The following is a 24,770-nucleotide window of genomic DNA, read 5'->3' as shown; positions in this document are numbered from 1 at the left end:
TCGATGAACACTATGTTGTTGATAGACAAGATACAGATGATGGACAAGATACGGATGATGGACAAGATGCAGATGATAGACAAGATGTGAATGATGGACAAGATGCAGATGATAAACAATATGCGGATGATAGACAATATGCGAATGATGAACAAGATATGAATGATGGACAAGATGCGAATGATGGACAAGATGCGAATGATGGACAAGATGTAGCCAACCATCTTTTTTTGGTTCACCATCTCGACAACTTCACCATTTTTGTCTAATTATTTTTCATAGACCACTTATCTTTACTAATATGGATAACTAATTTGAACTCGTGGACAACTTCGTTAATATAATTCTCGTAAACAAGTTATAAAAACAAAATCCGTGGACAAGTCTATGACTTACTCTAAAAACTTGTCTATCAGATCTCGTCCACGACAATCACTCTCTTTCCTAAAAGGGTATTTTCATCTTTTAATTACACGTGAATAGTAAAAATGTGGCATTTTTAGAAAGATGAAACAAATGTGGCATTCTCCAAAACTTTTATAAAAAATATGGCATATTTGGCAAAAATCCCTAATCTATAGATTATAGATATATCTCATATCAAGTGAGATTAAAATATTGTGACAGCTTGAGTTCTCACGTTTCTTTATGAAACTCAAACGTTATGGCGCAGTTCTTTTTCCTCACAGTATTTATTTTTATAGAATTACGGCCGGGTTAAACTCTATCTACAAAATGAGTTTTAGTTATCAATTTGACTTGTAGAACCTTGCATGCACACGTAAGAAATCGAATTCAATCCAACCACGTGGAGTTAATTTAGTTGCAGTCTAGAAGTAATATTAATGCGTTAGTTGAGACTTGAGAATATTATATAGTATATCAGAAACACTAGCGTTTTCTTATAATGTTTATTTTATATACCGACTTGGCATTATATAACTTTTGTGCAAGAAATATGTTTTTTTATAGGATTACTTTGCTAAATATGACAAAATCTTGAATACATTATATACTGATGACTGATTTTTGCGTAAAAGTAGTATGTGATCGACTAAAAGAACATACGTAAAATTTATGTTATCTATCAATCGCATGGATTACAATTCTGTTACCCCTTATCGGAAATATAAAATCAGCAAAAAAAAAGAAACAATACAAGAGACTTTAAAACAGTAAACTGTAAAAGTATTAGAAAAACAGATACTAAGAACATGCAGCTAAACGAATGTTTGATCATAATTAAGTGAAACGTCACAGTCAAGTCTTTGTTCAGAATCCATCATTTTCAAACATTCTGCGTTTTTTTTCTTTACAATTATATTGCCCAACCAATACGAAATGAATTATAACGAATTAGTATATACCCCATACAAACAAATAAACAATAATAGCTAGTAATATAGTATTTGTTAACCAGTGTAGTAATACAACGAACTGCAAAATTCTCTACGATATTAAACGATTTATGATATAATTATTTAATTTAAATGCAAAGTCTTAAGGTGGACCAGAAACTCATGGGTCTTCTTGACTCTTCTTGTGCTCAATTATTTGTGCGTGTTGACCATAAAATTGTTTCTGTTCAAACAATTTTTTTTTCTAAATTCTCGTCAAATAATGCTTTTAAAATGTTGTCAAGAAAAAGGAAATGCATTCTAAACTTAATGATTTTGATATTACAAAGTAAACAATTTTCTTCATAATTAATATTACAAAGTAAACAATTTTAAATAGTAAATAGTAGTATATTTACTATTTAAAATTAACAAAGCACACACTTTCACTATTTTCTACTATTTGGATTACTTCCTAACCCTCAACAAATTATGTTATTTACAATTACGACACTGAAATTAAATATATATTTTGTCTTTATTACATTACCCCTTGAATCTAATAACTAAAATACGAGTCAATATATATTTATTTTCTAAAAAATTTTAGGTATATAAAACTTTATATTTTTATATTTTTATTTGAATATGCATTTTGTTTGACGATTTGGTTTTAACATGTGAAATAAATTTTATAATTTTTTATATGTATTAATTGTACAAATGTAATTCGTACAACGTATTAAGTGTACAAATGAATAATAATATATATATTTATCTCGCACAATTCATTTAATGTACTTATATACATAAATATACACATTTTCATTCGTATAACTGATATATTATACAATTAATATGAATGGAATAATTCTATTTATATTTTTATTATTCTGTACATTAAATAACACTACAAAATAAGGGGTGTTTTGTGTCGCTTCTTTTGAATATTAGCATCAGTTATAATTGATGCAAATGATTTTTACATCACTTATTTAAGTGACTCTGGAAGTGGTGATGCAAAATTTTGCATCGGTTTCTAAATGTTTGCATCACTTATTGTAGTGGATGTTAATATACATCGATTGTTTAAAGTGATGTTAATTTAAATGATGTTATATGAGCTACGATCATAATAAGTGATGTCAAATATTTATATCAATTGTGAATAAGTGATGTTAACCGTAGTGTCAATTATTAGAAGTGATACCAATATCGTGATATTTGTTAAAATTGATGTTAAATGTTTAAATCGGTTATGAATAATTAATGTTAAAATTAGTGTCAGTTTTCATAAATAATTCTAATAATTATGTCATTTCTGATAATTGATGATAAATATTAGTATCAGTTATAATTGATGAAAAATATAATACATAAATTAAAAGAATTAATTGATTATTTAAATCCAAAAATAGTATATAAATTAAAAATAAAATCGCATAACTCATATAACGTAATTCACTGTCGAATCTTGAACATAGAAATCCTAGCTAGGTATTAAAAAGGAAATTAAGATCAACGTTCATAACCAACACATTCGCTATGTTCCACTAAGATTGATGAGCACCAAGGTCTTCACTCTTCAGCATTATGACTTCCACTTATATGACCAACACCCGCTAGCTGAAGAAAAAACACAAATTACTTTATCATATTATCTAAATTGTTATGTTTGAAATTTCAATAAAAATGACATTCACTTCGAAATATTTGCCAAAGCTGCAGCAAAGTTTGAAGCCCATGTGCTTGCCTACATCATTTGTATATTAAAATTAACAAGGTCATAAATTTTAAAAAATTAGTATATCATAAACTATATTAACAAAATATATAACATGCAAAAGGTATAATACCTGATCAACAGATGCACCACCGAACATCTTCTGGAACAAAGTATTTATTGTTCTAACTTGATCTTCTAAGCCTTTGTTCTGCATTTTCAGCTGAGCAATTTCAGGTATATGAATAATGAAATATTCAGTTTCTAAAAACAAAATCTGTTTATTGTTCTCAACTTATATGAAATATTCTGTTTCTAAAAACAGAATCCAATTCCCGCTGAAACTATAAAATGAGCGGGATTAGCAAAAGATTTACTGAGAAAATTTTAATTCTTATTTTGACAAAAATTCCTTTATATTTTTGTTAAATATTAACAATGAATTAATTCAGAAATAAGATTTTAAGAAAAAAAAAAAAGATTTTTAGATATTGAGATTGAAGCAAGAAACGGAAAAAAAAAAAAAAAAAAAAAAATCATGACCTTCAATATTCTTCTTCATATATGCTGTGGCCATCGATATTGATCACACTCCGTTCTTCAGAAAATTATTTGACCACACCAGAAAAGAAGAAAAAAGAAAGATTTCTTTGTGACATATTGTCGAACACCTTTTGGACGACCTGAAGCCTTCCCTTGTATCAATCTCTGCTAAGCATTTTTTACACCTCCGATTTTTCAATCTCTATTTCTCCTTCTGGATAGACGAACTTCCTTGCTTGGACCCTTTGTACACACTTGTCTCGCCGTCGATGTTGTAACTAAGCTATTATTTTTTATTATTAAATGATTTTTCCACTTTCTCGATCCACCTCTTTTCTTTTGATGTAGAATTTATTTAATAATGTTAAAGTGTTTATGTGCAAGTTAACGTATCTCCTAAAAATTGAGTAAACAATTATGTCAATTATAACACTTTGATGCAAACTCACATAATTTACATCACTTTTTTGTCGATGTAAACTTGTATCAATTTCTTAAGTGATGTTAGTATAAATTACTAATTACATCAATTGTTTAAGTAATGTAAATTTATATTTTGTATCAATATTCTAAAAGTGATGTAAATTAATATAGATTTGTATCAATTTTACTTAATCGATGTAAATCAGTTACTAACCGCATCAATTTTTAGTAACTGATACAAAAATTAAAATTTAACATCAATTGTAATAAGTAACTCAAATTTAAATCACTTACTTTTTTGACACAAATGAATCGATGCTAGCTACCCTTTTTTGTAGTGTAAGTTGTACTGATGTCTTTTTTTTGTTACTATCATTTTATAATTTCATACCACTACACTATACGCTACTTTATCATCTATTTCACATCTCTTTCATTACACAAATAATAACACTCATTTATTTTTTTAATTATAAATATTAAATATACTAAAAATCCAACTAAATTTTTAAAGTGTACTATTTTACAAAAAAAACGCTATATATATATATATATAAAAGCGTATAATAACTGAATAAATTATCACAAACTCCAAAAACGAAATGCAATTCTTTTTTTTTAGTCACTTAAATTTGCTCATTATTGTCAAATAGCCAATAACTTGCTCTATACCTAATAAGAGAGATAATTGAATATAACATATTAACATTGACTCTATATTACTTAATTTAGGTGGAATGACGGAGATTTGAAGATAATTGACTACTATAACATTGACTCTATATTATATGCATAGATAATCACGCATATAAAAGTTGCCTAACTCATTGCCACCGTCGTTGACAAATTTCTTGCATTTGAGCAAAATTGAAATTTAAATATTTCTAAATCGAGTTTAGGGAATTTAATTAATGATTAGTTTCAGAATTTTACACAACCGAACATTCCGATGCCTAAAAATTAAAATAAAATACTAGAAAACCTTCGTATCCTCATTAGTTTGGGGTTTATGCATACGAAGGAATACTGCCAAGAAATTTAATATAGAGCCAAGAAATGAAGGAAGGATGTGGATCTTTACCAAAAACAGCTGGGCAGCTTTGAAGATGCAATGTTCGATGATAATAATATCTCTCAATAACTAAACAACGCGTTTTTATCTCACAAGACTCCAATACATTGACTTTGATACACTAAAAGTCGCATTATTATTGTTTTGTTATAGTACTATATATTGTCCCAAAAACTAAAAAAAACATAAAGACATGTATACGAAAATAGGGGCAAACAATTTACATTAATTTACACATCCCGTATATACTTAGGCTTTGATTTATACATTTTGAGAATTTACGGCCAAGACAACAAATAATAGATATAGATATTATTTGTTGTGAACTTTTTTGTTCCCTTCTCTAATGAAACACAATTTTCTTTGCTTATTTATATAGTTGTTCATATTACATATTGGATCAATTTTGAAAAGAAAAAAAAACTATTTGCATAAATATTATTTTATAAACACTTCAAATTTTATATTTATGATAACCATAAATTTGGACTGGTACATCATCCAGTAGAAAGTAGAAACCAGAAACAAAACAAAAAAAAAAAAAAAAAAAAAAAAAAAAAAAAATTAATTCTAGCCACAAAACTAAAGAACTAATGGCTAATAAATTTAATCAATGTTGGAACAAGCAAACAATATTCTCATCCATCCAAGTCTTACTGTAAATGTCCGTCACTAAATGCAAATTATTTGTCGATGCAACAAAATGTTTAAACATGGACCATATTTATCAGCGCCTCGAACTCTTAGTGTAGATGGAATAAACTTTTTCTTTCTTTCACGTTTGGCTCTTAGCTAGCAACCTTGTGCTTCCATTCTTATGTAACCAGAACCATCCCAAATGACTGTTTTTTTAAGACATTTCTACAAACTATGAGAGTGACATTGTGCTATTGGTTCTTTCTACCTTTGACAATCGAGTAATCTCTTCCTCCAATAAATGCAATTGAATTATTTGCTTTACCTAAACCTTAGATTCATTCAGCTAGCGCATGGTTCAAACTGTAGGAAGAATTGTAAACCAAACCTTAAAAGTTACATCATACATAGAATATAACTCTTCTACCTCTGAATGAATATACGAGACACCTGTAAAAAGTGAAAACAATGCGATGTAGTTTTAAACTTTTAATAAGAACAAAACTGTTCCTCACAGTCGGAGACAGTCACCATGAAAACCATTATATATTCATATTTATAGTTTCAAAATAACAAAATTTAATTACGGACCCACATCCCAAACCTCCCCCACTCCAATCAATTTAGTCTATATAAACCTACTAAACACAAACTTTTCCAAAATCATACCAAAAAGCATTTAATTACAACAACAAAAACATGCATTCTCCCAAACTCATCCTCTTAACACTCTTCTTGTCTCTTCAAACACTCTCCATTGCTTCTCAAATTCTTCCTCTTCCTTCTTCTTCAAACACTTCCTCAACCATTTGCAAAACAACACCGGATCCAAAATTCTGCAAATCAGTGTTCCCACAAACATCTCAAGGCGACGTCCGCGAATACGGCCGCTTCTCCCTCCGCAAATCGCTAACGCAATCGCGAAAGTTCACTCGAACGATCGACAAATACATCAAACGCAACAATGCCTTACTCTCCAAATCCGCCGTTGGAGCTCTCCAAGATTGCCGCTACCTCGCGAGCCTCACAACTGACTATCTCATAACTTCGTTCGATACCGTCAACATCACCGGATCATCAACCAAAACGCTGTCGTTTTCAAAAGCCGACGAGATCCAAACCCTTCTCTCCGCGGCTTTGACTAACGAGCAAACATGTCTCGAGGGAATCAACACCGCCGCGTCCTCTTCTTGGACGATACGAAACGGCGTCGCATTGCCTCTAATCAACGACACGAAGCTCTTCAGCGTCTCGCTCGCGTTATTCACCAAAGGTTGGGTTCCAAAGAAGAAGAAACAAGTAGCCGCGGCCGGTTACTCTTGGGCTTACCCGAAGAGCACTCACACCCACACAAACCCACTCCGTCACTTCCGCAACGGAGCTTTACCGTTGAAGATGTCGGAACACACACGCGCCGTGTACGAGTCTTTAAGCAGGAGGAAGCTCGCCGAGGGCGACGACAGTGACGCAAACACTGTCCTCGTAAGCGATATCGTAACGGTGAACCAAAACGGAACGGGGAATTTCACGACCATAACGGAAGCTCTTACGGCGGCGCCGAACAAAACTGACGGTACCGCCGGTTATTTCGTTATCTACGTGACGTCAGGCGTTTATGAGGAAAACGTTGTGATTGCCAAAAACAAAAGGTATCTTATGATGATCGGTGACGGAATTAACCGTACGGTGGTTACCGGTAACCGGAACGTCGTCGACGGTTGGACCACTTTCAACTCCGCCACTTTTGGTACGTCTTTAAGAGATAATGCTGATTTTTTATTTATTTTACACTCATTTATAATAAATATTGCTATATTTAGCACATGCACAACTTTAATGTTTAACTATTTATTGAGCAATTTAAAATATAGACTAGAATTAATTTAGATGTTAAAAAAAAAAGACTAGTATTAATTTTAAAAGTATTTAGAAACAGTGCGTTTGAGGAAAATAAATGATTAATATCTTATTACAAAGTTTTTAAAATCATTTGAAATAGTCTATTTTTAGCATTTAAAAATAGTATATGTCGTGTAACAAAAAAAGAGGTCACCGGCACTTTAGTTACGTTGCCGACGACACACATGGCTATGATGACTTTGGTGGATGTAATCTTAAAAACTAACCACAAAAATTATTCAAACTTGGATAAACTTTTTTACGTGCGTAGTAGTTCGGGTCATAATTGCACGTTGTTCACTATATGACAAACTTTATATTACTTCTAGGAGTGTAGTGAATAAATGACAAGACGCATTATTGACTTATACTGTTACCATTTCTTTTTATAGAAATAAAGAATAATTCGTTTATGATGTTGACTTTATTTTTTCCTCAGCTGTTACATCGCCGAACTTTGTCGCCGTAAACATGACTTTCCGAAACACCGCTGGACCAGAGAAGCACCAGGCCGTGGCTATGAGGAGCAGTGCTGATCTCTCCATCTTCTATAGTTGCAGCTTCGAAGCTTATCAAGACACGTTATACACGCATTCGCTTAGACAGTTCTATAGAGAATGTGACATTTATGGAACAGTCGATTTCATATTCGGCAATGCAGCTGTCGTGTTTCAGAATTGTAATCTATATCCGAGACAACCAATGCAGAACCAGTTTAACGCTATCACAGCTCAAGGTCGTACTGATCCGAATCAGAACACAGGGATCTCGATCCACAATTGTACGATTAAACCGGCTGATGATTTGGCTTCGAGCAACTATACGGTTAAAACGTATTTGGGACGACCGTGGAAGGAGTACTCACGTACGGTTGTTATGCAATCGTACATTGACGAGGTTGTTGAACCGGTTGGTTGGAGAGAATGGAACGGAGACTTCGCATTGAGTACGTTGTACTATGCTGAGTATAATAATACCGGATCCGGTTCGAATACCACGGACCGAGTGGTTTGGCCCGGTTATCATGTGATTAATTCTACCGATGCCAATAATTTCACGGTTTCGAATTTCTTACTAGGAGATGGTTGGATGGTTCAGAGTGGTGTACCTTATCTTAGCGGTTTACTTTCGTAATTTCTTGTATTATTTATTTATCTACTTGGGGAAATTTTAGACCAATACAGTTTAAATAAAAATTGATGTAATTTTGAACATTCATGTATAAAATAACGAGTTTTGATAAAATCAAATAAAGTTAAATTTTCATACATCAATAAATAATAATACTAGATTTTAACCTGCGATACACCGTGGGATTATATATTTTTGTATATTTTATATAACTTACTAAAAAAACATTATGTTAGATCAAATATATGTTTTAAACTTTTTTACAATAATATTGAGATATTTGTAATTTTATTTTCTTTATCTATTTAAAAATTATTATTTTCATTTGAAATGTAATTAATCAATATTCTTTTATTTTGAAATTTAATCAATCAAAATTAGTTGTTGTGAAAGTAAACATCTGTTAATATGTATAATACTTTGTAGTTAGTATAAAATTATTTAAATTTTATTCACCAATTTGAAATTAGTTAGTTTTGTCTATGAGTATGATGGAACGGGTTAGTGTTGGTTTTTAACTCCTTTCATATAAAATTAAGTTTTAAAATATTTTGTTTGTGTTTTTGGACCAACCCGCAAAAAAATATAAGTGTACTAATATTAACCTAATTCCCATCACATACTTATGATTATTTTTAGTCTAGGTTTGGACCGTGGATAAAAAATAAATAGTTATTAAAAAAATAGTTAGTTTTGTATCTGAGTATGATAGAGCGGGTTAGTGTTGGTTTTTAACTCCTTTCATATAAAAGTAAGTTTTAAAATATTTTGTTTATGTTTTTAAACCAACCCGCAAAAATATAAGTGTACTAATATTAACCTAATTTTTATCACATTCTTATGATTATTTTTAGTTTAGGTTTGGACCCGTGGATAAATAAAATTTTCCATAAATTATTGTTGCTTTTTATTATTGTTATTGATATTTACACATATTTAGTTTTATTATCACAAAGTTAGTACTATTATTGACGATTACTCATATGACTAAATTTGATGTATTCACTATTTAAATTGTGCAACAGGATATATATATTTGTATTTGACATCATAACTCTATAAATGACATCTTTTTTAGTCAAAAAATATATATCATTTTGTGGAGGTTAAAACAATATATATATATATAGTATAATAAAATCATAAACTATTAGTTTATTTTTATATTTTTTCTACCCATTTTGACATCAATTGCTCTATCCATTTTAACATAGAAAGCATTAAACAATTTATGTATAATGGAAAATATGTATAACGGAAAATATGTATAATGCCAAACCAATTATGGAAAATCGAAATTGAATAAGGTAAGATACTATAGTTTCTTTTTTCATTAAAACATTTTAAAACTTGTAATTAAAAAAGAAAATAGAAATTGATGTTGTTCAGATATTTAGGGAAATATATATTTCTACACTCGATTTTCCTAATTTGATTTTTTTTTAATTTTTTTATTAAATGTTTTAATTACAATGGCATATGATGTAAATATTACCCAACTTCAAGTCTTCTTCTGAAAAATGCTGTGAAAATAATAATATATAAGATTTGATATCAAAAATAAAAAAAATTAACCCATTGGTTTTTGTTTTCTTTTTTCTAAGCCATAAGAATAATTAAATAAAAGTTTGAATGGTCGCAGCGGTTGGAACAGACCAAACCGTCTATGAATTAGACTATTTTTTATTTACCATTCATTGAATGTAGTTTACAAATGAAATTAGACTAACTGTGGACTATTTTTATTTACAAATATAGTTGGACTATAATATTTCGTCGTTTACACCTAAAACAGAGCGGTCTGATTTACAGATAGATTTATCTGTCCCAACCGCAATTAACATTCACACCTTATATATATATTTTTCCAAAAAAAAATATAATAATAAATATCTCAAATTAATGAGATACCTGTGTTCACACTTCTTCACACACACCTGAGAGTGGCCCTCTTCATCAATGGAGAGGATAGAGCACACGACGATATCAACCAATGGCATTAACATGCATGTGACTTCGATCGGTACAGGTCCAGTGATCCTATTCCTCCATGGGTTTCCCGATCTCTGGTACTCATGGCGTCACCAGCTCCTCTCCTTCGCAGCTTTAGGTTACCGCGCAATCGCTCCAGATCTCCGAGGTTACGGAGATTCCGACGCGCCTCCGTCTCCTGAATCTTACACCATCCTTCATATCGTTGGAGACCTCGTCGGATTACTTGATTCGCTCGGTGTTGACCGGGTTTTCCTCGTCGGTCACGATTGGGGAGCAATTGTCGCGTGGTGGCTTTGTATGATCAGGCCTGATCGAGTCAAAGCGTTGGTCAACACTAGCGTTGTGTTTAATCCGAGGAATCCTTCTGTGAAGCCTGTTGATAAGTTTAGGGCTTTGTTCGGAGACGATTACTACGTTTGTAGGTTTCAGGTGAGACTTTTAAACTCACGAAAACTTTAAATTGAAATGAAATTAGGGTTTTGATGAAGTTTCCATGTGGTTGCAATCAAATACATACTTAGGGTTGATGATTACTATTCAGGATTGTTTTATTGTCAACCAGAGTTGAGGCAAATTGGTTAAATAGGCAATGCTTGTTTAGTCTAGTGTTTAGTTGTGTGAAGTTATTGAATTGATTTGAGATTTTTTTGCCATGGCAATGAGGAATCTTGATGCAGCTTCAAGAAAGTTGAGTTTTTATATGGGAAATTTCTCAACCACCATTAATTTCTGTTTGGTTTTATTGAGACAGAGACCATCCAACTACCTATACATAGCTCAAATTAGCTCAGCCTCTGATATATGCAAGTTGCAGTTGATGATTTGACAAAAAGGCAATAGTGTTTACTTTAATATAGTCAAGAGAAATGTCAAAGTCAAAACTTTATTTGTGTATATGGTTGCTTGAAGTGTATGCAAGTTGTATCAGTCTTGTGGTTTTCCATTGGTTAATTTGGTTTCTTTTACTAATGATTTTGAGTTTATTTTCTCAGGAGGCTGGAGAGATCGAAGAGGACTTTGCTCAAGTTGATACAAAGAAGTTAATAACCAGATTTTTCGTTTCGCGTAACCCACGTCCACCTTGCATTCCGAAGTCAGTTGGTTTCAGAGGTTTACCTGATCCACCTTCTTTGCCTGCTTGGCTCACAGAACAAGATGTCAGTTTCTACGGAGACAAGTTTAGCCAAAAAGGTTTCACCGGTGGACTAAACTACTATCGCGCCATGAACCTGTAAGTTTTATGAATTCTAGCCACCAATTCGACATCATGCATTATCTTTTCATGGTTAATCTTTGACTTGAATCGATCTGGTCTCATCCTAACTTGTAGAAGCTGGGAGCTAACGGCTCCGTGGGCTGGTCTACAAATCAAGGTCCCTGTGAAATTCATAGTGGGCGATCTAGACATAACATACAATATTCCCGGTACAAAGGAATACCTACACGGTGGTGGTCTGAAGAAGCACGTGCCGTTTCTACAAGAAGTGGTGGTAATGGAAGGTGTAGGTCACTTCCTCCAGCAAGAGAAGCCCGACGAGGTCACTGACCATATCTATGGCTTCTTCGAGAAATTCAAAACCCGCGAAACCTCATCCTTGTAGTAGGTCTCCGTCTGCACAATGTCAAGCTCAAGGTTAATTACGCTCTCGGTCAAGGTTACTGTCTTACTTGTTTAGTAAATAATAACTTCAATGCTTTATCATTTTGGTTGTGGATCACTCGTTTTGTTGAAATAAAAAGAAAATGAGGGCAGTTGAATTTTGGTTTCCGAATTGTCTTTGTCCAAAGTTAAACTTCAAAATGTTGAATTCTTATGGCCTCTAGAAAACATCATTTAAGCATAGGTGAAATTAGTTATAAAAAGTGAAATGTACAAATATATGTGGCTCACTCGTTTTGTTGAAATAAAATGAGGGCAGTTGAATTTTTGTTTCTGAATTGTCTTTGTCCAGTCCAATATATATACACACCTTTTCTTATATCCAAGTTTCAAAATGTTGAATTCTTAAGCATAGGTAATAAATTATAGAAAATTGAAATGTACAATTTTATCAAAAAACAATAAAACTGGCAAGGACAATTATACTTTACACCTACCTACTAAATAAAATTAATTACCATTTTAGTATTGTGATTGGAGGATATAAGGTTTCTTTTGTATCAGTGGGATATTTTATCCAACTTAAATCTAAAACGCGTCCGGATCACGCACCAATTACGCGTAAGACTCCGACTTTTTTTAGACATATTCACAATTAATTGAAGACGCCAGTCAGAAGAGAAGAAAAACCACTCCGCACCTGAAAAGACGAAAACACCCTCGTCTTCTTCCGTCGCACCGCTTCTACAGCAATGTCATTTTAGTCAAACCCAAAATTCCCTTTGATGCAAAAGAAAAAAAAAAAAAAAACCCACCAAATCCAAAACCATCCCTCTTCTTCTTCTTCTTGTTCTTCTTCGCTGTAACGCTTTTTACCTAATCGAGGGGAGAGAGAGAGATAATGCAATCGTCGAAAGGAAGACGTAAAGTTGGCTCCACAGCCGCCGGAGCCGGTATTGACTCGGCGGAGAAGCTCGACGAACTCTTGATTTCGTCTGCGATTTGCAACGGCGAAGATTTAGGACCGTTTGTTCGGAAAACGTTCGGTACAGGGAAACCAGAGACTCTTCTCCACCATCTCAAGTTTTTCGCACGATCTAAGGAGTCAGAGATCGAAGAGGTATGTAAAGCTCACTACCAAGACTTTATCCACGCCGTAGACGATCTCAAATCGCTTCTCTCAGATGTTGAATCGCTGAAATCTGCGCTTTCCGATTCTAACTCTAAACTCCAATCCGTTGCGGCGCCGCTTCTTTCGTCTCTTGATTCGCTTGTCGAGGCTCAGACTGTGTCTAAGAACGTTGATCTGGCCATTGGAGCCGTCACTCACTGTGTTCGTGTTATGGAGCTTGTTTCTCGAGCTAATCAGCATCTCCAGAGCGGTAACTTTTACATGGCGTTGAAGTGTGTGGACTCGATTGAGAGTGATTTCATGGACAAAACTCCGTCGTCAACGCTGAAGCGGATGCTTGAGAATAGGATTCCGGCGATTAGATCTTATGTGGAGAGGAAAGTGAATAAGGAGTTTGGTGATTGGTTGGTTGAGATCCGTGTGGTGAGTCGAAATTTGGGTCAGCTGGCTATTGGTGAAGCTTCCGCGGCTCGTCAGCGAGAGGAAGAGCTCAGGATCAAGCAGAGGCAAGCGGAGGAGCAGAGCAGGCTTAGTTTACGTGATTGCGTTTATGCGTTAAACGAAGAAGAGGATGATGAATTTGGCTCTGGCCCTGACAGCAGCGACGCTGGTAGTTCCGGAGGTGGATTGCTAGGTTTTGACTTGACTCCACTTTATAGAGCTTATCACATTCATCAGACACTATCTCTTGAAGATAGCTTTAAGAAGTACTATTTTGATAATAGGGATCTTCAGCTTACCTCTGACTTCCAGGTATCTACGATGACTCCGTTTCTCGAGTCTCATCAGACGTTTTTCGCACAGATTGCTGGGTTTTTCATTGTAGAGGATAGAGTATTAAGAACTGGTGGAGGTTTGATTTCGAAACAGCAAGTGGAGAGTTTGTGGGATACTGCTGTGATCAAGATGTGTACTGTGTTGGAGGATCAGTTCTCTAGGATGCAGACGGCTAATCATCTCTTGCTGATTAAGGATTATGTGAGCTTGTTAGGGGTGAGTCTACGCAGGTATGGCTATGCTGTTGATTCCCTTCTCGAAGTATTGAGTAAGCATAGGGACAAGTATCATGAGTTGTTACTATCTGATTGCCGTAAACAGATCACAGAAGCATTGTCAGCAGATAAGTTTGAACAGATGTTGATGAAGAAAGAATATGAATATTCCATGAATGTGCTCTCTTTTCAGTTACAAACATCAGATATAGTACCAGCATTTCCTTACATTGCTCCATTTTCAACCACCGTCCCAGATTGCTGCCGGATTGTGCGGTCTTTTATTGAGGATTCGGTTAGTTTCATGTCTCATGGAGGTCAGCTTGATTTCTATGATGTCGTGAAGAAGTATCTGGATAGGCTTCTAGGCGACGTTCTCGACGAGGCTCTGCTGAAGCTGATTAACTCGTCGGTTCATGGAGTTTCTCAGGCAATGCAAGTTGCAGCAAACATGGCCGTGTTTGAGCGTGCTTGCGATTTCTTCTTCCGTCACGCTGCACAGCTTTCAGGAGTTCCTTTGAGAATGGCAGAGAGAGGTAGGAGGCATTTCCCATTGACCAAATCTCAAAACGCTGCAGAAGATACACTCTCAGGAATGCTTAAGAAGAAGATAGATGGTTTCATGACGCTGATAGAGAATGTCAACTGGACAAGCGACGATATTCCACAAGGTGGGAATGAGTACATGAACGAAGTGTTGATCTACTTGGAAACTTTGGTTTCCACCGCGCAACAGATATTACCCGCTAAAGTTTTGAAAAGGGTTTTGCGCGATGTCCTTGCCCACATTTCTGAGAAAATTGTTGGAACATTATGCGGGGATCTTGTAAAAAGATTGAGCATGGCTGCAATCAAAGGACTTGATGTGGATATCCAGTTGCTGGACTCATTTACAGAGAATCTAACTCCATTGCTCACGGATAAAGAAGCCAGAGAGATGAAAAAAGCATTCATTGAGATAAGACAGATGATCAATTTGCTTCTGAGTAGCCACCCTGAGAATTTTGTTAACCCGGTGATTAGAGAAAGAAGCTACAATGCTTTGGATTACCGGAAGGTTGCGACGGTTTCAGAGAAATTCAGAGATCCATCAGATAGTATTTTCGGGACTTTTGGAACAAGAGGGTCGAGGCAAAACCCGAAGAATAAATCTTTGGATGCGTTGATAAAGAGATTGAAAGATGTGAGCTGATGATGGATCCAAGCACAAATCAGAAGCGTAAGTACGATCTCGTCCTTTGTTTTTTATCTATGCTCTATTGTTAATTATATGATTGCTTTATATTTCATTGTTGATGATTCGTTGGTCTCTCAGAAAGAAAGGCAGAAAAAAACACAAAACTGATTTCTTCATCCCAGGAGTGTATTTTTTTTTTTTCCTGCATTTTCGCAAATGAGTTCAATAGTTTGATTTCGAAAATTCAAAGTTCATGTAACCACAGCCAGTCCAAGGCTTGACCTCTCCCCTTTCGATCCTGTTTTAGACTTTTAGTTATATACAGTAGGTGGTTTAAATACGTGTTTTCATATCGAATTAAGCATCTTTTTATTAAAAATATTCTTCAAGAAACTTTTAATCCATGTTTGATTTTAGTTAATGTTTTTCTCAGATAAATAGGTAAACAATTTGAATCGAGTTTAGATTGTGTTAACTTGGAAATTTTCGGTTAGATTGATCTCTAAACTTAACTATCATGGTTTGGATGGGGTTGGTTTAGGCTCCGATTACCGGAGCGGTAAATGGTCGGATTGATTCTGTGGTGACCAGGTTAAACCAAAGCGGTACCGATGCTTTTAATGCGATGCCAGATACACACTTTGTTTCTTCGTTTTCAATCAAGGTTGGTTTGGTTACCACGTGATCGTGTTTGTTCCTTTGAACACGTGCCCTCTCTGTCAACCAAATTGCAGCCGTCCATCTAATCGCATGGTCTCTCCATCAGACGCGCTGATTTACACTGTCCACAAACAGAAGACACAAACACCTAACAACCATCTTCCGTTTGCTGTGTACTTATGATGAGAGTGACACAAAGCTTAAGTAAAGCTTCAAAACAGAATACAATCTCAAACACGAGTCATAGGATACAAAAACTGAAAAGAACCCATGTCGCCGAACGCTAAACTCACTAGTAATATCATTTTCTTATTTCTCTTCTTAACCGCTTCCTTCGCCGTCTCCGAACAAAAGCTGACCGCTTACAACGCCGTCAGACGCTACAACTTACCACCAGGAATCCTCCCAAAAGGCGTCGTGGACTACGAGCTCAACACCAAAACCGGAGATTTCAAAGTCTACTTCAACGACTCGTGTGAATTCACCATCCAATCGTACCAGCTCAAGTACAAATCAACTATCTCCGGCGTTATATCCCCCGGTCATGTCAAGAATCTGAATGGGGTTAGTGTTAAGGTGCTTCTCTTCTGGGTCAACATCGCTGAAGTGTCTCTCGACGGCGCCGATCTTGATTTCTCCGTCGGAATCGCGTCAGCCAGTTTCCCGGCGGCTGATTTCGAAGAGAGTCCTCAGTGTGGTTGTGGGTTTGATTGTAATGGGCTTTTGTTTTCTTCTTAAATCTACTGGGCCTTGTATTGTATACTGAATAAAAAGGTCTTCTCTGTATGTGCCATGAGGAATAGTTAATTAATTAATAATCTTATTAGTGTGCATATGATTAGGTTTCTTTATGTCTCTTTGCACTTAACACATCAAATTTTTAATGGTGCCTTAACCATTTTTTCATTTTTGATTTGTTTTTCAGTGGTGATAAAATGTCACTAACCAAAATAACTTTAAGCCAAATGATAATAAGATCATAGAAAATTATTAGAAAGTGTGGTCTAAATTTTACATAATCTATAGATTTCATTCACGAAAAAATAAGGATAATCCTTATAATTGAGATAGTCATGTGCAATTTTTTTGTCATTTTGTTAACAAAAGTCTTTTAAGATAAAATTATTTCAAAATCATCCATAACAGAAACTTTTCCAAAAATAATTAGTCTCATCACTACAAACCTGACAGCCTGTTGCGACTAGTTGTCTACCTAAAAACGGCGTCGTATTTAATTTTTTTCCAAAGATATTTTCAACGAACATTACAAAAAGTCTCCGACGGAGAAATCAAAAAAGCTTTTTGATTTTTGTGTTCCATCGAAAACCCAAATGTCTCATCTCACGATTGTAATCGTTTCTATCATCTTCCTCTCTCCACTCGCCGTCTCCGTGACCTTCGCCGCCGAATCGGAAACTCCGACGGCGTATTCACTCCTCCAAAGCTACAACTTCCCCGTAGGAATCCTTCCAAAAGGAGTCGTGGCTTATGATCTAGACACAGCAACAGGCAAATTCCATGCTTATTTCAACAATTCGTGTAGCTTCTCTCTTGTGGGTTCTTACCAATTGAATTACAAATCGACGATCAGTGGTTACATATCGGAGAACAAGCTCAAGAAACTGACTGGTGTTAAGGTCAAAGTATTGTTCTTGTGGCTTAACATCGTCGAGGTTATCAGAAACGGAGACGAGATGGAGTTTTCAGTTGGGATCACGTCGGCCAACTTCGCGATTCAGGAGTTTTTGGAATCGCCTCAGTGCGGGTGTGGTTTTGAGTGCAAGGATTCGAAATTGGAGTCGTTTGCGAGAAGAAACACTCCTTTTGTCTCTTCCTCTTGAATTTGAGAAAATAAAAGGTTCAATTTTTTTTTCTTTGTGTAATTTGTCTTTCACAAAAAAGAAGTCTTTACCTTTTAGAAAAAAGATCGCATCTTTTTGTTATGTATTGTCCCAATAATAATATGAGCGTTAGTTTCTGGAATCCGTAATTGTTTTACTTCAGAAGGGATTCAAGTTGTGAAAGTAAAGATATTGGTGAACATTGTGAAGTGAATTTGGCTGATTTGTGATCTGAAATTTTCTTAAGAGTGAATGGTTTTAATTTTGTTTACAAGGTTCGTTTCTGAATCATGGTAGTGGATAAAGGTTATTCCTTATTTGTGTCGATTTGGTTGGATGTGCTGGTAGTTAGGAGGAAGCTGCAGTTAGTAGATTTGAGGCCAGAGTTTTGAGGACTGTTTTAATCGATCTTTGGGACACTCAGATCTCGGATAGGATTGAGCTGCTGTCAGTACAGTAGGATAGTATCTGTCGGTCATTAGATCTTGGTTCTTTATCTTTGATGAAGAGAGAATTAGCTTGCAGATATTAGAGATAGTTAGTGAAGATGTCTTTGGTAGAGTCTTGTGCTTTGTGGTAAGTGGAAAATGTTGCTGATTGTTTTCATCTGTTTTGGGATGGATTTAGAACATGGTTCTTTGAAGTTCTACACTGATTTCATCAGGCCATTGTGTTGATGATGGATACTGGTCTTTGTGAGTCACTCCAAATTAACATTCTCATAGGCTTGAAGTAGTATTAGGAACTGGGAAATGTCTATGGATCTACACTAATGAGATATTTGTATCTCCGATAGGATTGAGCTGCAGTTAATAGAATAGGAGTCTATCGATCAGTCGATCTAGGATCTTTCTCTTGCAGATGTTGGAGTTAGCTAGTGAAGATGTTTTTGGTAGAGTCTTGTGACTTTTTCATCTGTTTTGGGATGGAATTAGAACGTGGTTCTTTGAAGTTCTACACTCATTTCTTTATTACATCATGCCATTGTGTTGATGATCGATACTTGTCTTTGTGCTTCACTCCAATTTAACATTCTTATAGGCTTGAAGTAGTATCAGGAACTGGGACAATAACTAATGGATCTACACTGATGAGTCTGATTGTCCTCTTTTGAGATAGATGTCTACGACTACCGTTAAAGAGAATATAAGAACCAAATTTACCATCACGAAACAGAGTTTGAATGTAGTAACTGAAACACAGGTTAAAATGATTATAATCCTTCATTCCTTTGTATATAAGGTAAGATTTGATTGCTGACGAGAAGTTAGAACATAAAAAAAGGGCTATGGAGATTTTAGATGATTTTCTTGTTCTTCTCTCTGGTGGGCTTTTGAGAGGAGCGGTTCAAAGCTTAAATCAACTGAACCGGGTCATGGATCGAGTAACCAGTTTGAGTTTTATGGTCTTTGATGCTTAAACTCAATCCTTGTAACTCGTTTCTCGTAAGATTCATCTACGTTACCACAGTTTTGGACTTAAGCCTTAAGGTCAAGATATGGTTTATGCCATGGGAAAAATGTCAACTAAATCATGAACTTACATAAAAACGCCAATTAAACCCTGAATTTTCTCTAAGCCCATTTAAATCATTTAATTCTGTTGCTAAATCTATTTAAATATCACATTTTGCTAAAAACGCCAAATTACACATCGTGAAAAATTGGGTAACAGAGAAACTAACCTCCGTTAACATCTGTTAGATTAACCCGTTAGAATAAAATGACGTCGTTTTGTTCCTGAATCTTATTCAAACGCAAAACCTAATCCCCAAATTCAAATTGGGAAAAATCCCTAAAACCCGAAATCGATTTCGCATCATCCTCTCTTCACCTTCTCTTCACCTTCTCTTCTTCACGATTTTGAGATATGAGTTGCAATTTTGGACAATCAAGTTGTGAGAACAGAGGACGGGGTTCCCATGGTTTTCCGGCAAAGTGTCATTACGGCTTAGATGTTGCCATCTACACGTCGAGTACGAAGCAAAACCCAGGAAGACCTTACTTTCGTTGTCCAACCAGAGGAGATGTAAGTAACTAATTGTGTTATGAATTTGTGTTTTCTAGATTTGTTGATAAAAGTTAATCAATTTACGTTTGTAGGAGCATTTGTTTAAGTGGGTGGAAGAAGGTGTGTACGAAGAGCTTGTAGAAGCATTACCGAAAATCTCCATTATTAACAATGAGATAAGCAATGCAAGATATGAGGTTGCTGTCGAAATTGATGGGTTAAAGACTCGAATTGAAGAATTGAAGGAAGATGCAATGTGTAGCAAAAGAGAACTTAAGAAATGGAAATTGATGATATTATGCTTGGTATGCCTTTGTGTTACTGTAATTGTCATTGTAATTCTAATGTGTAAAACCTCAAAAGGAACATTTGTTCTTGGTTACTAGTGTCTTTGTGTTCTGTCTTTGGTGTATGATCATCGGTTGTAGTTGTGTTGTGTCTTTGTATTGTGTCTTTGGTTAATGAATAAATTTGGTTTGGATATGAGTTTCACAAAACAAAAGGGAGGTTGAAAACAAAAAGCATTCATAATGAAAACATTTAGTTCACACAACTAGTTGAACCGTAACATCAATCCACGTTCAACACACTTAACCAAAGAAGACTAAAACAAACAAACCTAATGGAATACATTTGGTCCACACAACAACAAAACAGCATTCCTGAACACTTAAACCAAACAAAGTAACAATTCAATCATAAAGATAATCTAGGAGGAACACTGAAACCATGATGCAAATCGACCAAGTCCTTGCTCTTCTTGTCTTTGTGATCCTCCAGCTTCCCCGTGTGACCCAACCGCTGGTCCTTGGGATCCTTTCTGTGCTTGTGACCCAACCGCTGGTCCTTGGGATCCTTGTCGAGCTTGTGACCCAACCGTTGGTTCTTGTGGTTCTTGGTTTTTCCTTGGTCGACCTCTTGGTCTCTTTGGTGCACTTGCAACCACAGTAGGATTTTTGCAGCCATGCTTGTTGTGCCCTTGTTGGAAGCAGTTAGAGCATGTCATGACCCTTTTTTCCCGTGACATCTTATTTGACGAAGATGAAGATTCATTTCTTCCTTTCCTCCTTGCATAGTTAGACGGCCTTCCTGGGTTCCCTCTTCTCCATGGTGGTGGCAATACAGTCAGCCTATTCAATCTAGGCCACAATTTCATCCCTTGGACAGGCCTAATACCATCCATGTATGTCTCTTTCCACCTTATCCTTGTGTAACAAGCATTAACATAGTCCTCCACCTTTTCTCTCTTTCCTATTATCACACATGCATCATGAACACAAGGGATTCCAACCATTTGCCACTTCTTGCAACCACAAGTTCTCTCATTCATATCAACACTATAGCCAACACCATTCTGATATACCTCATGAATGTTGTGTCTTGCCATATATCTCTGGCAAGCTCCTGCCCCAACTATCATTTTTTCAATCTCCGCATGAGCTCTCTTTGTGAACCATGTCTTCATCCGGTCAGCTATGACAAAGCACTTTGCATTTCTGACCATGCATTGCCTCCTTATGTCCTCTAGCATATCCAATAAAGGCTTCTTCTTTGCCTGTCTTATAGTTCTATTAAAAGACTCACTCAGATTGTTGAGGTTGTCATTGTAGAGAGTACCAATCCTAAAGAAAGCTCTGCTCCAGGTAAGTGGATTAGTAAGCTGCAGGGATGCATAAGCTTGAGGATTGTAAGCCTTTAGTTCTGCCATACGATCATTAAATTCTCATGTGGTGTAGCTGGGTGCTATTTTCCAAAACATATGTTGTAGTTGTTGATCGTGGTTGTCTCTTTTCCAGTTCTCCATTATGTGTTTAGCACACTATCGATGCTCAGCATGTGGCAGAACACTATGGATTGCTTTGACCAAGCCCTGAAAAAAGTAACATTTGTTAGACCTATCATCGATTGTATAGTATAAATAACACTTTAATTATACTCTTAGTAGACTCACCGATTGTTTATCTGAAATGAGGGTGATATTCCTCATTGTATGAAGACCCAAACTTGCAGCAAGATGTCTCACAAACCAATCCTAATTATCATCGTTTTCTATTTCTACAACTGCCCAAGAAGAGGAACAATTCTATTATCTCCATCTCTACCAACAACAGCTAGAATATGACCTTTTATATCCCACTTTAGGAATGCTCCATCCAACCCTATGATAGGTCTACATGTTTTTTTCCAATATTCTTTCTGTGATTTAAAAAAAATATATAACCTAAAGAACCTCTGCTTGCTTCCAACTACTGGCCCTGGGATTGTCTCAATCTCAAATCCGGACTCTTTATTTTGCTGCAAAACCTCTGCTTGATAATCCCATATACGCGCAAAGTGGGATTTATGACTAGTCCTTCTTGCTTTCATAACTTTAGTCTTTGCCTTTGCACATTGGTCTGGAGTCACCTCCAACTTATACTCTCTTTGTATCTCAGCAGCCATCTCGTTTTTAGTAATCTTTGGATTCAATCTCAGCCTTTCCTCAAACAAAAAAGCAATTGTAGACCGATTCAACATCTTCGAATAGCCTGACCTCACACATATATGCTCATTGACATATACTTTTATCTGCATCTTATGCTTCCTCTTCTCATATGAACAATAGACTCTCCAAGGACATCTCAAACCATCATCATCCACATAACAACACTTCGCACCAACTATCAAAGCTTGAGACCTATAGAGTTTAATACCGTACCATGTCTTTAACGAGTACATCAACAATGCAAGTTTGAATTCTTCAAGAGAGTTGTACGTTTTCTCCACTGCTAACAAACCCTCGGGATCGTCAACATCTCTACGACCTCCATCTTCTTTGTCTTGGACCTCGTCTTTGTCATCAGATGACAAAGGATCTAGAATTTTGTCGTCGTCCCATATATCATCACCGCTGTCGAAATCAGAACCATCTTCTATTCCTCTAACAGCCTCTGGGAAGTCGTCTGCAATGTTTGCGATAACATCTTCTTCCACACCCTGCATTTCGTTATCTTCACCACCAACTCCATTATCAGCATCATCGAAGTCGTCATCATCATACACCACACAGTCATCTTCACTGTCGTGCTCCACTTCATGCTCAATAGCCTCGTCTTCACCGCTTCTTTTTTCCTGTTTTCGACGCCGTTTTTTTGCTTAACCTTTATCTCTGGCAACAACAGCCTCTGATAAAACTTCTTGAGCACCAAATCCTTCTCTGACCTCAACCTCTACAGCTCCAATTCCTTCGACCTCAGCCTCCAAAGCTCCACCTCCTTCGATTACCTCAACCTCTACAGCTCCAACTACTTCGACCTCAGCCTCTGAAGCACCAAATCCTTCTCTGACCTCAACCTCTACAGCTCCAACTCCTTCGACCTCAGCCTCCGAAGCACCAAATCCTTCTCTGACCTCAACCTCTACAGCCCCAACTCCTTCGACCTCAGCCTCCGAATCACCAAATCCTCCGAACTCGTCCTCTGGAGCTTCATACATAATTAGACTATTTGATTCGTCTCGCGGTGGATCTTCAACTCTTTCTCCAACAAATGAAATCACACCCTTGTTTTTACTTTTGGCATCAAATCGAAAACAAGGTTAAATGTTTGTGAAATTAGGGATTAGAGATCGAAATAATTTGGGGATCGAAGTAATTGTGAAATCAGGGTTTCGTTGTTCCCAGTCGGGTTAATCTAACAATTGTTAACGGATGTTAAACGGAGGTTAGTTTCTCTGTTACTCAATTTTTCGCGATGTGTAATTTGGCGTTTTTAGTAAAATGTGATGTTTAATTAGATTTAATAACGAAATTAGATGATTTAAATGACCTTAGAAAAAGTTCAGGGTTTAATTGGCGTTTTTGTGTAAGTTCATAAATAAAGTCATGGATCCATTTGTCAATGGATCTGAAAATACAATTAGGAAAATCAACGAATGTGCACAAAACATATATTTCCGGTTAAGTCCTTTTAAACCGGTGACGTTGAGCTCTTGAGGGTTGATATTTTGATATGGCATTTATAAGGAAAGTTTCGAAATTAACCGCGATTGATTTCATGTTAATTTTGGGTCTTGGGTCAAGGTCTTTCGGTTATTACAATTACAATATTTTAGAAAGAAGATACTATTCCATCCCATATTTTCTCCCGTAGAATAACAAAGGGAGATAGTTTTGTGGGAGGCATCACATTGACATTACACAAGTCCTTGTCAAACGAATTATGCAGGCATCCAATGAAAGTCGTGTCAAGTGAGTAGCGAAGGATCGATAATAACTCATAAATAAGTAAATAAAAATTTATCATATAATAACGTAAATGAAAATACTAGTCAACTATTGATGACTTTGCACTTTTGTAGAACATAATATAAAAAAAGTCAATGGTACTTGTTCCTTCGATTCCAATGTGTATATTTCTGATATGCATACGAATGAATTTACAGATGTAACATTAACAGTTTTTGTAGTATGATATGGACAAGAATGATCCAATAGCTATATTTATTCTTGTGAATATGTTGTACTATAGCTAGCATTTAGGTCATTTCCATTAAAATATCTTAACATAAATTTCTTAGAGTAGAGAGAGAAAAATTATTAATATAAAATTGTTTGAGTTT

The 24,770-nt window shown here is 35.5% G+C and overlaps 6 protein-coding genes, 1 long non-coding RNA gene and 1 pseudogene across 7 annotated transcripts; 6 read left to right on the top strand and 2 right to left on the bottom strand.

Moving 5' to 3' along the window:
* Positions 1-2,718: 2,718 nt before the first annotated feature.
* LOC104707869 (uncharacterized) lies at positions 2,719-3,852 on the bottom strand. Its single transcript, XR_754713.3, has 4 exons — positions 3,604-3,852; positions 3,194-3,271; positions 3,041-3,090; positions 2,719-2,963 (listed from the first exon to the last, which is right to left on the bottom strand). It is a non-coding gene; the product is annotated as an uncharacterized LOC104707869 (long non-coding RNA).
* A 2,535-nt stretch (positions 3,853-6,387) lies between these two features.
* Positions 6,388-8,878, top strand: LOC104707868 (putative pectinesterase/pectinesterase inhibitor 41). Its single transcript, XM_010424307.3, has 2 exons — positions 6,388-7,481; positions 8,073-8,878. Exons 1-2 carry the CDS (start codon positions 6,434-6,436, stop codon positions 8,765-8,767), a joined length of 1,743 nt encoding a protein of 580 aa, XP_010422609.1. The 5' UTR covers positions 6,388-6,433; the 3' UTR covers positions 8,768-8,878.
* Positions 8,879-10,424: 1,546 nt separating this feature from the next.
* On the top strand, positions 10,425-12,531 carry LOC104707867 (epoxide hydrolase 1). Its single transcript, XM_010424306.3, has 3 exons — positions 10,425-11,188; positions 11,752-11,990; positions 12,090-12,531. Exons 1-3 carry the CDS (start codon positions 10,724-10,726, stop codon positions 12,358-12,360), a joined length of 975 nt encoding a protein of 324 aa, XP_010422608.1. The 5' UTR covers positions 10,425-10,723; the 3' UTR covers positions 12,361-12,531.
* A 480-nt stretch (positions 12,532-13,011) lies between these two features.
* LOC104707866 (exocyst complex component SEC15B) lies at positions 13,012-15,903 on the top strand. Its single transcript, XM_087461610.1, has one exon. The coding sequence runs from the start codon at positions 13,261-13,263 to the stop codon at positions 15,673-15,675; it is 2,415 nt and encodes an 804-aa protein (XP_087317736.1). The 5' UTR covers positions 13,012-13,260; the 3' UTR covers positions 15,676-15,903.
* A 246-nt stretch (positions 15,904-16,149) lies between these two features.
* Positions 16,150-17,153, top strand: LOC104707865 (uncharacterized protein At5g01610-like). The gene has a single exon (XM_010424302.2). The coding sequence runs from the start codon at positions 16,591-16,593 to the stop codon at positions 17,056-17,058; it is 468 nt and encodes a 155-aa protein (XP_010422604.1). The 5' UTR covers positions 16,150-16,590; the 3' UTR covers positions 17,059-17,153.
* A 401-nt stretch (positions 17,154-17,554) lies between these two features.
* On the top strand, positions 17,555-18,303 carry LOC104707864 (uncharacterized protein At5g01610). Its single transcript, XM_010424301.3, has one exon. The coding sequence runs from the start codon at positions 17,652-17,654 to the stop codon at positions 18,159-18,161; it is 510 nt and encodes a 169-aa protein (XP_010422603.1). The 5' UTR covers positions 17,555-17,651; the 3' UTR covers positions 18,162-18,303.
* A 1,702-nt stretch (positions 18,304-20,005) lies between these two features.
* LOC104709801 (uncharacterized protein At1g43920, Chloroplastic-like) lies at positions 20,006-20,557 on the top strand. Its single transcript, XM_010426359.2, has 2 exons — positions 20,006-20,189; positions 20,264-20,557. The coding sequence occupies exons 1-2, from the start codon at positions 20,031-20,033 to the stop codon at positions 20,555-20,557; spliced, it is 453 nt and encodes a 150-aa protein (XP_010424661.1). The 5' UTR covers positions 20,006-20,030.
* Positions 20,558-20,880: 323 nt separating this feature from the next.
* Positions 20,881-23,645, bottom strand: LOC104709800 (uncharacterized; annotated as a pseudogene).
* Between the last annotated feature and the right edge of the window lie 1,125 nt (positions 23,646-24,770).

Source organism: Camelina sativa, chromosome 8 (assembly GCF_030686135.1).
Source record: "Camelina sativa cultivar CO46 ecotype springtype chromosome 8, ASM3068613v1".
NCBI lineage: Eukaryota > Viridiplantae > Streptophyta > Magnoliopsida > Brassicales > Brassicaceae > Camelina > Camelina sativa.
The sequence above is the reverse complement of the archived record's forward strand: the minus strand, read 5'-3'. Positions and strand labels throughout refer to the sequence as shown.

Coding starts and splice junctions, on each gene's coding strand:
- LOC104707865 (XM_010424302.2), top strand. CDS start 16,591: ATGTCGCCGAACGCTAAACTCACTAGTAATATCATTTTCTTATTTCTC.
- LOC104707868 (XM_010424307.3), top strand. CDS start 6,434: ATGCATTCTCCCAAACTCATCCTCTTAACACTCTTCTTGTCTCTTCAA. Junction 7,482..8,072: donor TTTCAACTCCGCCACTTTTG/GTACGTCTTTAA, acceptor TTTTTTCCTCAG/CTGTTACATCGCCGAACTTT.
- LOC104707866 (XM_087461610.1), top strand. CDS start 13,261: ATGCAATCGTCGAAAGGAAGACGTAAAGTTGGCTCCACAGCCGCCGGA.
- LOC104709801 (XM_010426359.2), top strand. CDS start 20,031: ATGAGTTGCAATTTTGGACAATCAAGTTGTGAGAACAGAGGACGGGGT. Junction 20,190..20,263: donor GTTGTCCAACCAGAGGAGAT/GTAAGTAACTAA, acceptor TTACGTTTGTAG/GAGCATTTGTTTAAGTGGGT.
- LOC104707864 (XM_010424301.3), top strand. CDS start 17,652: ATGTCTCATCTCACGATTGTAATCGTTTCTATCATCTTCCTCTCTCCA.
- LOC104707867 (XM_010424306.3), top strand. CDS start 10,724: ATGGAGAGGATAGAGCACACGACGATATCAACCAATGGCATTAACATG. Junction 11,189..11,751: donor ACTACGTTTGTAGGTTTCAG/GTGAGACTTTTA, acceptor TTATTTTCTCAG/GAGGCTGGAGAGATCGAAGA. Junction 11,991..12,089: donor TACTATCGCGCCATGAACCT/GTAAGTTTTATG, acceptor CCTAACTTGTAG/AAGCTGGGAGCTAACGGCTC.